This window comes from Trypanosoma equiperdum (genome assembly GCF_001457755.1).
Source record: "Trypanosoma equiperdum strain OVI genome assembly, contig: ctg_763, whole genome shotgun sequence".
Taxonomy (NCBI): Eukaryota; Euglenozoa; class Kinetoplastea; order Trypanosomatida; family Trypanosomatidae; genus Trypanosoma; species Trypanosoma equiperdum.
The window spans coordinates 101,450-112,454 of record NW_027124713.1 but is presented as its reverse complement, the minus strand read 5'-3'; the positions used below and the strand labels follow the sequence as shown (position 1 = coordinate 112,454).

Sequence of the window (11,005 nt, the reverse complement as noted above, 5' to 3'; positions counted from 1 at the left end):
CCCCCCCCCCCACCACCTCAACAACAGACATCAGTACTCGTTGAAATATGTATGACAAAGGGCATCTGCAGCACTGAGACGTCTGGAAGGATCAAGACAAAGTAAACCCCGCAATAGGTCAACCGCAGATCCGGACGCCTCGGGGAAAAACTCACCCAATGGGCACGGGTTCTTAGGTTCGAAGTGCACCTTTCCCCAATCTGGAAGCAACTCCGCAGTGGGCCATGATTCCTGTGTCGGGGTGCCCAAAACATCGAAAATCCGTGAGAGCTGCATGACATCTCCGTCACTAGCAAAAAACGCGCCGGTATACCCTCGTAACAACTCTACGAACACACAGCCAGCGGACCACATGTCAACCTCTGGTCCGTAGTGGCGCTGACCCAGCAACAACTCCGGGGGACGGTACCATCTCGACACCACCTCATGAGTCATGGACTCTTCCGTGTCTTGCATGCGACTAAGACCAAAGTCACCAAGACGAAGGGTTCCATCTCGCGCCAAGAAGCAATTTGAGGGTTTTACGTCACGATGAAGGATGCCCTCCTTGTGCATATATGCAAGTGCCCCAAGAAGCATCCTGAAAAGTGATTTTGCTGATTGAGGGGAAAGGGGATTAGCGGGACTTCTTTCACAGAGCACCGCCGACAAATCGGTCGCGCAACGCTCCATCACCAAAGCCACAGAAGATCCGTATGGGAAGACCTCATAAGTCCTAATAATGTATGGGTGCTGCAGCCGCATAGACACTAGTAATTCCCTGGCAACCATATGAGGAATACCTTCCTCAACGCGCGTGACGTTAATCAACTTGATGGCGACAGGCACCCCGGACCCCCTGATAACAGCGGAACGTACGGATCCGAACCTTCCTTCTCCCATCGAAGGGCCAAGGAGGTACTTCTCCATTAGCTTATGTACTAATCATTATAAAAAAAGGGTAAGTGACAGCAGCGTGTATATATGCAGTACAGCAACTGGCGCAAAGAGAATACACCTCACTATCCTTAAAGGTTAAGAAAAGCAACGAGTAAACCCTTGCTGCACCTGCGTGTTCACTCACAATACAAAACACACACCAGCACATGTAAATGTGTGAGTTGGGCAATATCATCTTCGAGTACACAACCACAACTCAGTGCGTGTATTGCTATGACGTAAACCTCTTTCCAAAAAAATCTTCTATGTTTGCCTTTCCTTCTAGAGCATCCCCACCACTTACGTACAACTTCGCCCGTGCAAACATGCTTAGCTTCCCCGCTTTCGGGGCACTGCCAGTACTTTCTTTGCGTTCACCCGGCTCGTCGACCTTAAGGGGAGTTTCCGCCTCCGTACTTACCGCCGACAGAGTCGGATCTTCGACTGATGAGGTTTGCGCGGGTGCCAAACTTTTTTCAACGATTGTTGCCAAGTTCCCGACAGGTACTAAATCTTCTACACTAAGCAGCAACTCATCCAGCGTGCTTTCCCCTTCTGCAATGGTCGGAAACTCTTCATTTGTGGAAGAATCCACGACTTCTTGACGACAAGACTTGTCGAGTAGTGTCTTTTTCCTCAGCAGCTCCTCGCGTAAAGCAGTAACGGCAGCCAACGATCCCTTCCTCGGCTTACCGCGGCCAGCTATCTGGACTTTCACCCTCTTTCTTCCGGAATCACCAGAAACAAAATTGTCATAACTGCCCTCATTAGTGCTAAAAGTTTTCAGGCAGGCATATGGTTCACGAGGTTTGCACAAGGATATACTATCCGTCTTCAAACCATCATATCTCCTCCGCTTACTCCGCTGACCATAAAAGAACGACCCCGCTTCATCAAAAACTTCACAACCACCGTCATCACCACCAAAATCATCACGTGATACATCACCATATTCTACAGGAACCTCGTCTCCATCATCCACTTCAGACAAAGAGGGTACACCAATATCAAGGTTACAACCACCACTGCCACCATCAGCGACGACGTCATCACAAACTTTAACGTCTTTCCAAACTTTTAGAAACTCAGAAACATTCATTGGATATATATATATATTCCTTTTGTGAAAAACCTCGCCTAGCCTACCTGTGTGTTCGTTTACAAGAGTGCATTGCGGTTATACAATTTGTTGTACGAGAAAGGAGGAGAGAACACAGTACCTACTCGGATTCGCACACACGCACATAAAGGAGCGTGTATCAGTACACACGTGCTACTGGCACCACAACAACGCACATAATGCGCAACTTCTAGCAGCAAAGAGGGAAAAGGAAAATGAACAAGGGATTACGCAGAACACTGAAAAGACACTGTCACATCGACAGTGTGAGAAGGGGAAAAAGGTGAAGTAAAAGAGATCCCCCATGAGTCATTGAGTGGTTGGAAATGAAACCAAGCAGCGACTGATGGCGCCAGAAGCCGGAATGCGGCAAGGAAGGCACCGGTTAGGTTAGAAGACGGGGTTATCCTCCTTCAAGTAACTACATACCCAACCTGGGAATACGCATAGTCCATACGCAGACCTTAAAAAGGGTGATTTGCAGCAACGATAATTGCACAAAGTCACTTTCTTCATTCCCACTCCCCACACTCCCCTGCACTGATGTTACTGCAGAAAAAATCATGGACGAGGGGTTTCGCGCTCTGACACTGCAGTTCGGAAAGCGAGCAACCGGTCAAAACCAGGCGCCGATGCTGCAGCGCCACGGACACTGCCTGAGCGCCGTTATCCACAGCAGCTGATTCACTAAAGAAGCGCAACCTCTTCAGCGCATTCTCCCGGTCGGTAAGACTTGCGGCCTTGAACGGTCCGTTCTCCAGTCGGAGGTAGGTGTCAGCTAGTCGCTCTGCAAGCATCGACATTGTTTCTCCATCACTCACAGTAACAAGAATTAGTTGCTGCCTCGTCGCCGAAGCATACATAAGGATTGTCACGACACCCGGATCATCCGAGTGTCTGAGATTCTCTTGCAAAGCCGCAATGAAGGTCATGCTACTGGTGCGTGGTCCCTCCTCAACGGAAGAATACACAGCCGCGACGGCAGACGAAACGTCCCCACTATGAGACGAACTGTCGTCAACATCACCGCTATCGTCGTCGAGGCGACTACTGCCTGAAGACACAATGCCATCACCTCCCTCCTCCTCCTCTTCCGCAATCGAGGGAAAGGAACCGCCGGACACGGGGTCGGTTGCCGCCGAACCGGCAGTGGCAGAGGCATCTGTGGCACCAGACAACGCGGTTGCACAGGCGCGGCACACGCGCTGTGGTTTCATTTCATGCAATGCTGGGATGCTCACATACGTATTCGAGCATGAGTTGCAAAACACGCCGCCGCAACAACGGCAGTGGTGGCGTCTCCTGTAAACAGTGAACGTGACATCGCAGCTGTCACACACAGGTGCCGAACTATCAGGTTTCCAACCACCAGAGACGGTCCTCTCGCCAACCATCGTCGGCGGTGAAAACTGCGTCACGTGACACGGGGTCGTAGGGTGGGAGCACACAAAAGTAAAGGGAAAAGAGGCATCAACAAGTGGGTTCTCAGATGCGTGCAAGAGGTTGGCGGAGCAGTGACAACACAGAAAATAAACGCAGCCATTCGAATGAAACAGTGCCGGAGGCATCCACTTCACCAAAAAGCACATTCTTTTGCGCCATATATTACATTACATCGGGTGACAGAATGATACACCCAGTGCACAGTAAGAGAATATCCTCTACTATTCCCTCACTATCGCAATCTTGTTACTCGGGGAACTTGGGAAGCCATGAGACATCCGCGCAGAAGGCTGGGGAGACCTCGTCGTCGTCGCTTCCGCTTAGCGAGTCCTCCTGGAGCGGCCCTCGTAGTTTCGCTGGAGTCCCAGAACACCACAAACTTTGAGACAGCCGCCCGTCAATGAAGGCAGTATCGCCCCGTTGCGGTCCATCCCGCCTACACTTCACGGCCTTACTAAGAGAGTCAAGAGACCCAAGCCCATCACTGCTGTACAGCGGCTCATACCCCTGAATGAGGTGGACTCTACGACCCACATCGTAAATGCCGCAAGGTATATTAAATGCCTCTAACATCACAGGTGGCTGGCGGAAGTCTGATAATGTGACTGCAGACGAGGCACCGCAATCCTTCCTCACCACAGAGCTGTGACCAGTATCCGGAGACTTTGCTGGGTTTAGTGAGAATTCAGGGAGTCGCTCCATACGGTACTCGCGAGCCAAGAACACCAGCGGGTTTCGAAGGCGTTCGACCTCATACGCGGGTGTTACAAGCAACTGCTCGGAAGTTATTGCAGAACGGCACCCATCCCCAGGGGGAACAAATATATCGTCTCCCACAAAACGAGCCACCTCCAATGACATCCGTCGAGCGCTAGCTAGCGATGGCGTTTGCGACTTGGGGAGGGGGGGCCGCGCTCGCAGCAACCGTAGCCTTTCGCGCGCGCGATTCTCGCGGAGCAAAATGCGAAACAGTGTGGAAAGTGGTGAAAGAAGTGCTGCGCGTCCCTCAAGGATTCCAGTCTCAGAAGCGTTAGCAGGAACGCTGGAGGACATAAAGGGTGGGGGCTCGTAGGAAAGATAGTCACGCCACAACCCCATCCGTCTCTCTACCCCATCCAGACGCCGCTGCAACCTCAACAGGTCTTCATGTCTCGACCGCCTGTCAGCTATCGCGCGCAGCTCCCCTAGTGTCGGGGGTGGTACACCTTTCCGTGTTATAACCCTAACGCTTCCCTCACGCTCGAGAGCACGGTGTCGCCGTATCTTTTCCACGAGAATACACCTCATTGCCCCGTCATAATCGTCATCATCACCCTCGCCCTCGTAGGGTGTCGCATCTCTACTCATCCGTTGTCTCGTCTAATCCGCTGTGGGTTCGTTCCCCCACTCCCCTTCCTCAACAAAGGTCAAGTGTGGCGGGCTAACTACACAAAAGTGTTGCGGGACAGAAAAGAGAGAAAAGACACGAATCAGTGGCACACCCATAGTGGGCTTCACTCCTGGGAAACTGGAGGACGGTACCAAGCGCTGAAACAGGAGAACCACTGAAGTATACAAACGTTAAAGGCGCCACCATCTACTAACAGTGGATGCGGAGCCAGGAGAGATATCACCATGCATGACCCGGGGGGAAGAGAGAGCTGGCCCACCCAGGCGTAATAAAGGTGCAGAGGACACGCTGAGAATTCAGAGGGTGTGGCTCACAGTTCCCCACGACACAGTAGGAAGCAACTCATACACCATGCGGCCACGAACGCAGGGACCTGTTGACAGAGGCATCACAGTGATGAGGTACACCTCGATAACCCTTACCTACATTACGTCCACCTCGCACATCTCCACAGTAAAGGTGCCCTGTCAATAGTACGTCTCAAAGCACTAGCCCCAATAATTACACACACGCATGCACGAGTCGTACTCCCAACGCAACCGCGTATAATAGTTTGCAGGGGTTTACCACACAGCGCGCATGTGCACTAACAGTTGGAACTTCAGCATCCTACCACAGTACCGTTCGATTTGGTTCCCTTCGCCATGGTCACTGAAGAGGTACTCCGGTTGGCGTTTTTAGAGATGGCATTAAACATGGGCAATGTCGCATCCAACGACACTTTCTTCACTCTCGGTTTTACTGAAGGGGGGATGTGATGCTTCAGAATGTCACGCTCCTTATGCTTCCGCACGTGTATGCTTTCAATAAGCACACGCTCCATCCCGGAAGGCCTCTGACGTTTCGACTTCTTCCGCTTCACACGCTGCTTCCCTCTTCGCCCAGGCATCGCACTTAGGGCGGTCAAGTGGTCTTGCCTTCTACTATGTCCCCCACAATTCGGTTGCGCTCAGTAAAGTAAAAAAGAGAAAACAACATAATAAGTGCACGGGAGAGTGGATAGTGGTCAGCAATGCAGTGGATAGACGCAGCAACTGGGCCCACCGCACAGGAAAGAAGAGGAAAACCATGGGAGCACCATAATGTTAGGAAGGATATAAGGAAAAGATAAGTAACGAGTGTGTAACCAAAGAGTAAAAAAAATACATAAGGTAAGAAAAGCAGTAGGAGACAGCACAAAAGTATAATTATGGAAAAGAAAAAGAAAGGTGCGTAAAAGGAAGTCCTTCTACATGCACATGTGTAGCATCTAACAATGTGCTTCGGTGGCGCATACAAGAGCTGAAACACAAAAGATGGGAAAATGACGGAGAAGCAGTACTTCCACGTCTTCATAAGCTCGCTCCCCTATCACCTGCAGCCGACATTTGAATCAGGATGTTACCAATCGTAAGGAGTACGGGGTGAAGCAAACAGTAAAAAAAAAAGCAAACGTAAAAGTAAAATAACGGAACATCAAAAGCAGACGTAGAGGGAAACGAACAAACATGAACAAAAGACATTAGTCATGCAAAATGTTAAAAACAGAACAGCGACAACCAAAAACATTGAGGAATTGAAAGTCAAACGCGAAAGAGGAGGGAAATGTATTGTGTTAAGGACCCTATTGCTGCCTGACAGCTTACATGATGGTGTAAAATAATGAATGCCGTACGGAAGCATTTGGGATTAGCGAAAATCTGGAACCCGCGTGACTTTGCGTTCCCAGACAACACGGAGGGGATGGAGGGGGTCTTGGAGAACAATCCTCCAGACGATTCCCTCAGCAGTCACGGGTGCCAAGTAGTTTGGGGGATTCAGCTGGAGAACGCAAGGCATGCTTGATATCTCCGTGAGGTGTTTCTTACACAGATGAGAAGGACGCCGGCAGTCAGTGCAAGAGTTCAATGCAGCGGCAACAAGCTTCTTCAACTCCTCAAACTTTTCATGATGCAACGCATCTTTCCCAACATCCCCATCAACATAGTCGTAAATAAATCGTTTTGAGACAAGACGTGGCTCCTCATAATGTGCAACATTACGAAATCCATATTTTTTGATTTCGTCTTCGGTGTATCTTCTTGTGCACCACAGTCCCAGTTGAGCTTCCGCGCACTCCACAAATTTGGTCCAGTTATCAAACTGCATCATGCAGTCACCATAAGAAGGGAACAGTTTCACCAAGTTTTGCATATGCGAGGAGGCCACTGATGCATTGTGCACGTCAGCATCAAGAATGGTCGCCATGATCTCTGCAAGGCGAAAGCAGGCAGGCATCAGAGCCGTCATACCTCTGGGAAGAGAAAGGCACTCAAAGCACACCTCTACATTTGATGGCACTTCCCCCACAAGCATGGCCGAGCACACCGAGTCACTACCAAATATCAGCGGGCCGAGGTAATGCTCCTCCCCGGATGGAAGAAAAAGGTACCCAACCGTGCACCTCCGGGCGTACTTCTCAAGATCGTTTCCAGTAAGATACATACGAAAGGCAAGCTCATATTCGTCGCGAACGCGCCTTGCATTGAAACCGACAACCTGGGCATCAAGGTTAATGCCATACCGGGAATCTTTCCTTAATTCACTTGCAGGAGGCAGCTTCACGGAAATACAAAAATCGTTCACCTCCAAAACGACAGCACGGCGCACATCTTCCACACCCGCAATGGGATAGGTCCCCATACGTTGGCAACCCATGAGGTCAAAGGGATTTAGGCGTAGCCTTATATATATGTATATATTCCTTTTGTGAAAAACCTCGCCTAGCCTACCTGTGTGTTCGTTTACAAGAGTGCATTGCGGTTTGGTAAAACAGTTTGACGGTGACGTTTAATTGTCGTTGAAAATTATGGTATTTTTTTTCGTTCCTTGCAGAGTAGGGAATGTGAGTTTTTTTTGTAAGTAAAATAAAAGTTGTTGTTACACAGTATGTGTGTTCTGCATTATTTTTTTCGCGTAGTAATGCCCATGTTGCGCCAAAATGTCCTCATTGTTGTCATATCATGTTTAGTTCGAAGTACCAATGATGTATAGATCATTACGAAGAATACTCCCCCAACAAATCCCCAGTTTCGCAGCTCGATAGCACCCTTTTCTCTTTTGTCAACGTAATGGGGAGCAACGTATTCGTCGTAGAAGCATTTGATGAGGTATGGGACACCAAGGTAGCTTGTAGGGATGCGCTTGCTTGTTGGTATATAACATTTTGGCAATACGAGGCTGAGGGTCGCAAAACCCGAAAAGGCACCATTTGACGTGTCTGCACAATCAAACGGTGTGTTCGTCCTCCCTGTACCGAGTTGGCTACTGAATATGTAAGCGAAACTGCTGAAGAAACCTGAACCGAAGTATATCGCCACTCCGGACCTCCAACCAATGATTTCGATAATTGGTCTCACTAAAAACCATGCTAATAAACTGTTTAACACAGCATCCAACGGACTGTGAACATAAACGCACGAAAGGGGGTTAGGGAAGAAACTTGAAGATTTCGTCAAGAATACGTCTCTCATCAACATAGGTTTCCGGCTGCTAAGCATGACGGCGTTATTAGCGTAGCTGCCCATGTGGTACGTTAGAAAGAAGGTTTGGTTGGTGGTCAGTGCCATAGCGAAGACGAGACCACTATTATTTGCCGACATTAAAGACGACATATTCGAACCGCCGTGCAGCGAGGCGTTGGACGTGTGAGATAAAACACCTTTCTAATGCTTCCCCCCCCCCTTGCTTAACTGAGTAAATGTTATAGCAGTTAGGTCTGTTACTTTTATCGGTTCCTTCCCTTTTACTGGAGTCTGACCAACAAAAAGAAATACAAAGCGGGTGGCGATGCGGTCACTTCCCTTTTGAGCTCCCTTTACTCCCCACCAAATATATATATATATATATTTATATTCCCCTCGTTAAAGCGCGTGGGCTCCCAATGGCGATCAGCAGAAAATAAAAAAAGAAGCATACAAAGCAAAGAGGACAGAAGGAAAGAATAAAAGAATAGTGCATAACGCATGCGCACGAAGACAAAAATACAAACAACCTTTTACTTGTATTTTCTTAATCAAACATACAGACACAAGCGCAGCGGTATTATGTCGCTGTCTGAAGTCCTCCGCTTAACTCAAAAGTACTACACATGGTCAGAGTGAGATAAACATCCACCGCAACAACAAAAAAAAAAGGAAAAAGAAAAACTCGTCAAACTACGAAAGAACTAACGTAGTCGTCCGCACATATTTTTTTAAGTTGGTAGTTGCCGGTAACAGTCATATGGTCCGAAAGAAGAGTCTGTAGAGGAGGAAAAAAGAAAAAGCTGGAGGATGACGTGGCGTCCACACAATAATTCTTTTCTAAATTGGAAAACGTTATGTATCCAGAGGTATGACGTGAGGGGGGGGGAGGGGGAAAAAGGACGAGGTTGCACCGCCAGCCTTCGGAATGGTCACAACAACAGACAAACACAGAAAGAAGATAACGATAATAAAAATGATAATAATAATAATAATAATATATATATATGAAAAGGGAAAAAGAGGAGCAGAAAATAGAAGCGGATGCTTCCCTTCCCCTCTCTTGCTAACGAACTGAAGATAAGGTGAACATCATCACGTTTCCATTCGCTTCACGAACATACGAAAAAAAAAAAAACAAACACCCTCACACATACCTGTTGTTTTAATATGCTTTCCAAATACGCGGACACGCAGAAGATGAGTAACTACTTCCCGTAAGATTGTGCTTCATCCTTCTTTTTCTTTTTTCGTTTTCCCTTAGTAACCTTTTTCGTGTATGGGGAAAATGAGGAATATATTGCAATCAGCATTTATGTTTGGAAAATTGTCACTTCCCTACCCGCACCTGTCATTAAAACACGTTTCTTTACCAACGCCTCCCCTCCCCTTCACTTCACTGCTTGCTGTTCAGTTTTATTCCATGTGATTATCCCGCTATCTGAAATAACACCGATACGAAGGAGAACACACCATTGGTAGCAATTATGAGAGGTGCCGACCGCATGAGGGAACATGCGCACTTTAGGCTCCTCCACGTCACTGCCGCTTGTTTCCTTACTTTAACTGTTTTTCAAAAAAAAAAAAATTGTTTTCCGCAGCTGCTCTTATTCCAGTGGCTCTCTCTCAATTCCACATAGAGCAGATGAACACTCACATGAAGATATCATGCCACAACTGAGGTATAAAAAGGGGAGGGGAAATATCTCACAGTCGTGACCTGGTAATGTATGAGTTAACGAATTCAAGTTGCTCTTCAGCCTCCCGCGGGGAGAGTTTGAAGTGAATCAAAGTAAAGATAGGCGTCTCTTTGAACATTTCATCATCGGATTCACGTATAATTTTGATACCCCCCAACGAGGCCACATCACAGACGGTAAGAACTTCTACTACTTGAGCAGCCACAATATCTGCAAGTCGCAGTGCGGCAAGCATTGTGCTTCCCGTACCAATGAAATCGTCAACAATCAACACACGCGCACGCGGAGGAATGCTGTCATTTCGGATAGAGCGTGACATCGGCAAATACTTCAAATCGTCACCTTCAGGTACAAATGAAGAGGGAAACCGTTTCGTCACACGGGCGGTTACGAATGGAATACCAAGCGCCACTGCCAGAGGGGCCCCAATGATGTAACCGCGTGATTCCACTCCAATGATGTGTGTTGGACCGGTGTCACCCATCGTTTCATAGCGGCATTTGAGGAACTCGATGACCTTTCGAAAGAGCGCCGGCTTTTCGGTAAGACTGCTGATGTCGTATACGTGAGCACAATTGGCATGTGTTAAATCCGATTCTCCAAAGATATTGGCATGCAGTTCCTTGGCTAGCGGATGGGTATCTGCCAGCGTGAAGTGATGTGGGTGACGCTCAGTCAGAATCGCATCATACTGTGACATAGTTATGGACAACAGATAAAGACTTGTGATTAACCTTGAAAAACGGCAACAAAACAAGCGGGTGCTCAACTACTACTACTATTAGTAAGAAACTTAATTGAATAAATTGTGGTAAGCGAAATGAAGTAGCAGGGCAAAACGAAACGGAGGTGGATAGTAATTGTTGAAGTGGCGATGAGTAACACACGGAAAGCGTTGCACACGTGGGGGTGAAACAAGCAACAGCCCCCCTCCCCCATAATTTAGAGAGGT

The 11,005-nt window shown here is 48.1% G+C and overlaps 8 protein-coding genes across 8 annotated transcripts; all 8 read right to left on the bottom strand.

Moving 5' to 3' along the window:
• Positions 1-30: 30 nt before the first annotated feature.
• TEOVI_000356400 (protein kinase, putative) lies at positions 31-909 on the bottom strand (the record flags this gene model as incomplete). Its single annotated transcript, XM_067226453.1, has 1 exon — positions 31-909. The coding sequence occupies one exon, from the start codon at positions 907-909 to the stop codon at positions 31-33; it is 879 nt and encodes a 292-aa protein (XP_067082554.1).
• A 241-nt stretch (positions 910-1,150) lies between these two features.
• TEOVI_000356300 (uncharacterized protein) lies at positions 1,151-2,017 on the bottom strand (the record flags this gene model as incomplete). Its single annotated transcript, XM_067226452.1, has 1 exon — positions 1,151-2,017. The coding sequence occupies one exon, from the start codon at positions 2,015-2,017 to the stop codon at positions 1,151-1,153; it is 867 nt and encodes a 288-aa protein (XP_067082553.1).
• Positions 2,018-2,550: 533 nt separating this feature from the next.
• TEOVI_000356200 (zinc finger protein, putative) lies at positions 2,551-3,432 on the bottom strand (the record flags this gene model as incomplete). Its single annotated transcript, XM_067226451.1, has 1 exon — positions 2,551-3,432. One exon carries the CDS (start codon positions 3,430-3,432, stop codon positions 2,551-2,553), a length of 882 nt encoding a protein of 293 aa, XP_067082552.1.
• A 295-nt stretch (positions 3,433-3,727) lies between these two features.
• Positions 3,728-4,828, bottom strand: TEOVI_000356100 (uncharacterized protein; the record flags this gene model as incomplete). Its single annotated transcript, XM_067226450.1, has 1 exon — positions 3,728-4,828. The coding sequence occupies one exon, from the start codon at positions 4,826-4,828 to the stop codon at positions 3,728-3,730; it is 1,101 nt and encodes a 366-aa protein (XP_067082551.1).
• Positions 4,829-5,472: 644 nt separating this feature from the next.
• Positions 5,473-5,760, bottom strand: TEOVI_000356000 (uncharacterized protein; the record flags this gene model as incomplete). Its single annotated transcript, XM_067226449.1, has 1 exon — positions 5,473-5,760. The coding sequence occupies one exon, from the start codon at positions 5,758-5,760 to the stop codon at positions 5,473-5,475; it is 288 nt and encodes a 95-aa protein (XP_067082550.1).
• Positions 5,761-6,539: 779 nt separating this feature from the next.
• Positions 6,540-7,547, bottom strand: TEOVI_000355900 (uncharacterized protein; the record flags this gene model as incomplete). Its single annotated transcript, XM_067226448.1, has 1 exon — positions 6,540-7,547. The coding sequence occupies one exon, from the start codon at positions 7,545-7,547 to the stop codon at positions 6,540-6,542; it is 1,008 nt and encodes a 335-aa protein (XP_067082549.1).
• A 245-nt stretch (positions 7,548-7,792) lies between these two features.
• On the bottom strand, positions 7,793-8,503 carry TEOVI_000355800 (uncharacterized protein; the record flags this gene model as incomplete). The annotated part of the gene is made up of 1 exon (XM_067226447.1): positions 7,793-8,503. One exon carries the CDS (start codon positions 8,501-8,503, stop codon positions 7,793-7,795), a length of 711 nt encoding a protein of 236 aa, XP_067082548.1.
• Positions 8,504-10,060: 1,557 nt separating this feature from the next.
• On the bottom strand, positions 10,061-10,753 carry TEOVI_000355700 (Adenine phosphoribosyltransferase, putative; the record flags this gene model as incomplete). The annotated part of the gene is made up of 1 exon (XM_067226446.1): positions 10,061-10,753. One exon carries the CDS (start codon positions 10,751-10,753, stop codon positions 10,061-10,063), a length of 693 nt encoding a protein of 230 aa, XP_067082547.1.
• Positions 10,754-11,005: the final 252 nt, after the last annotated feature.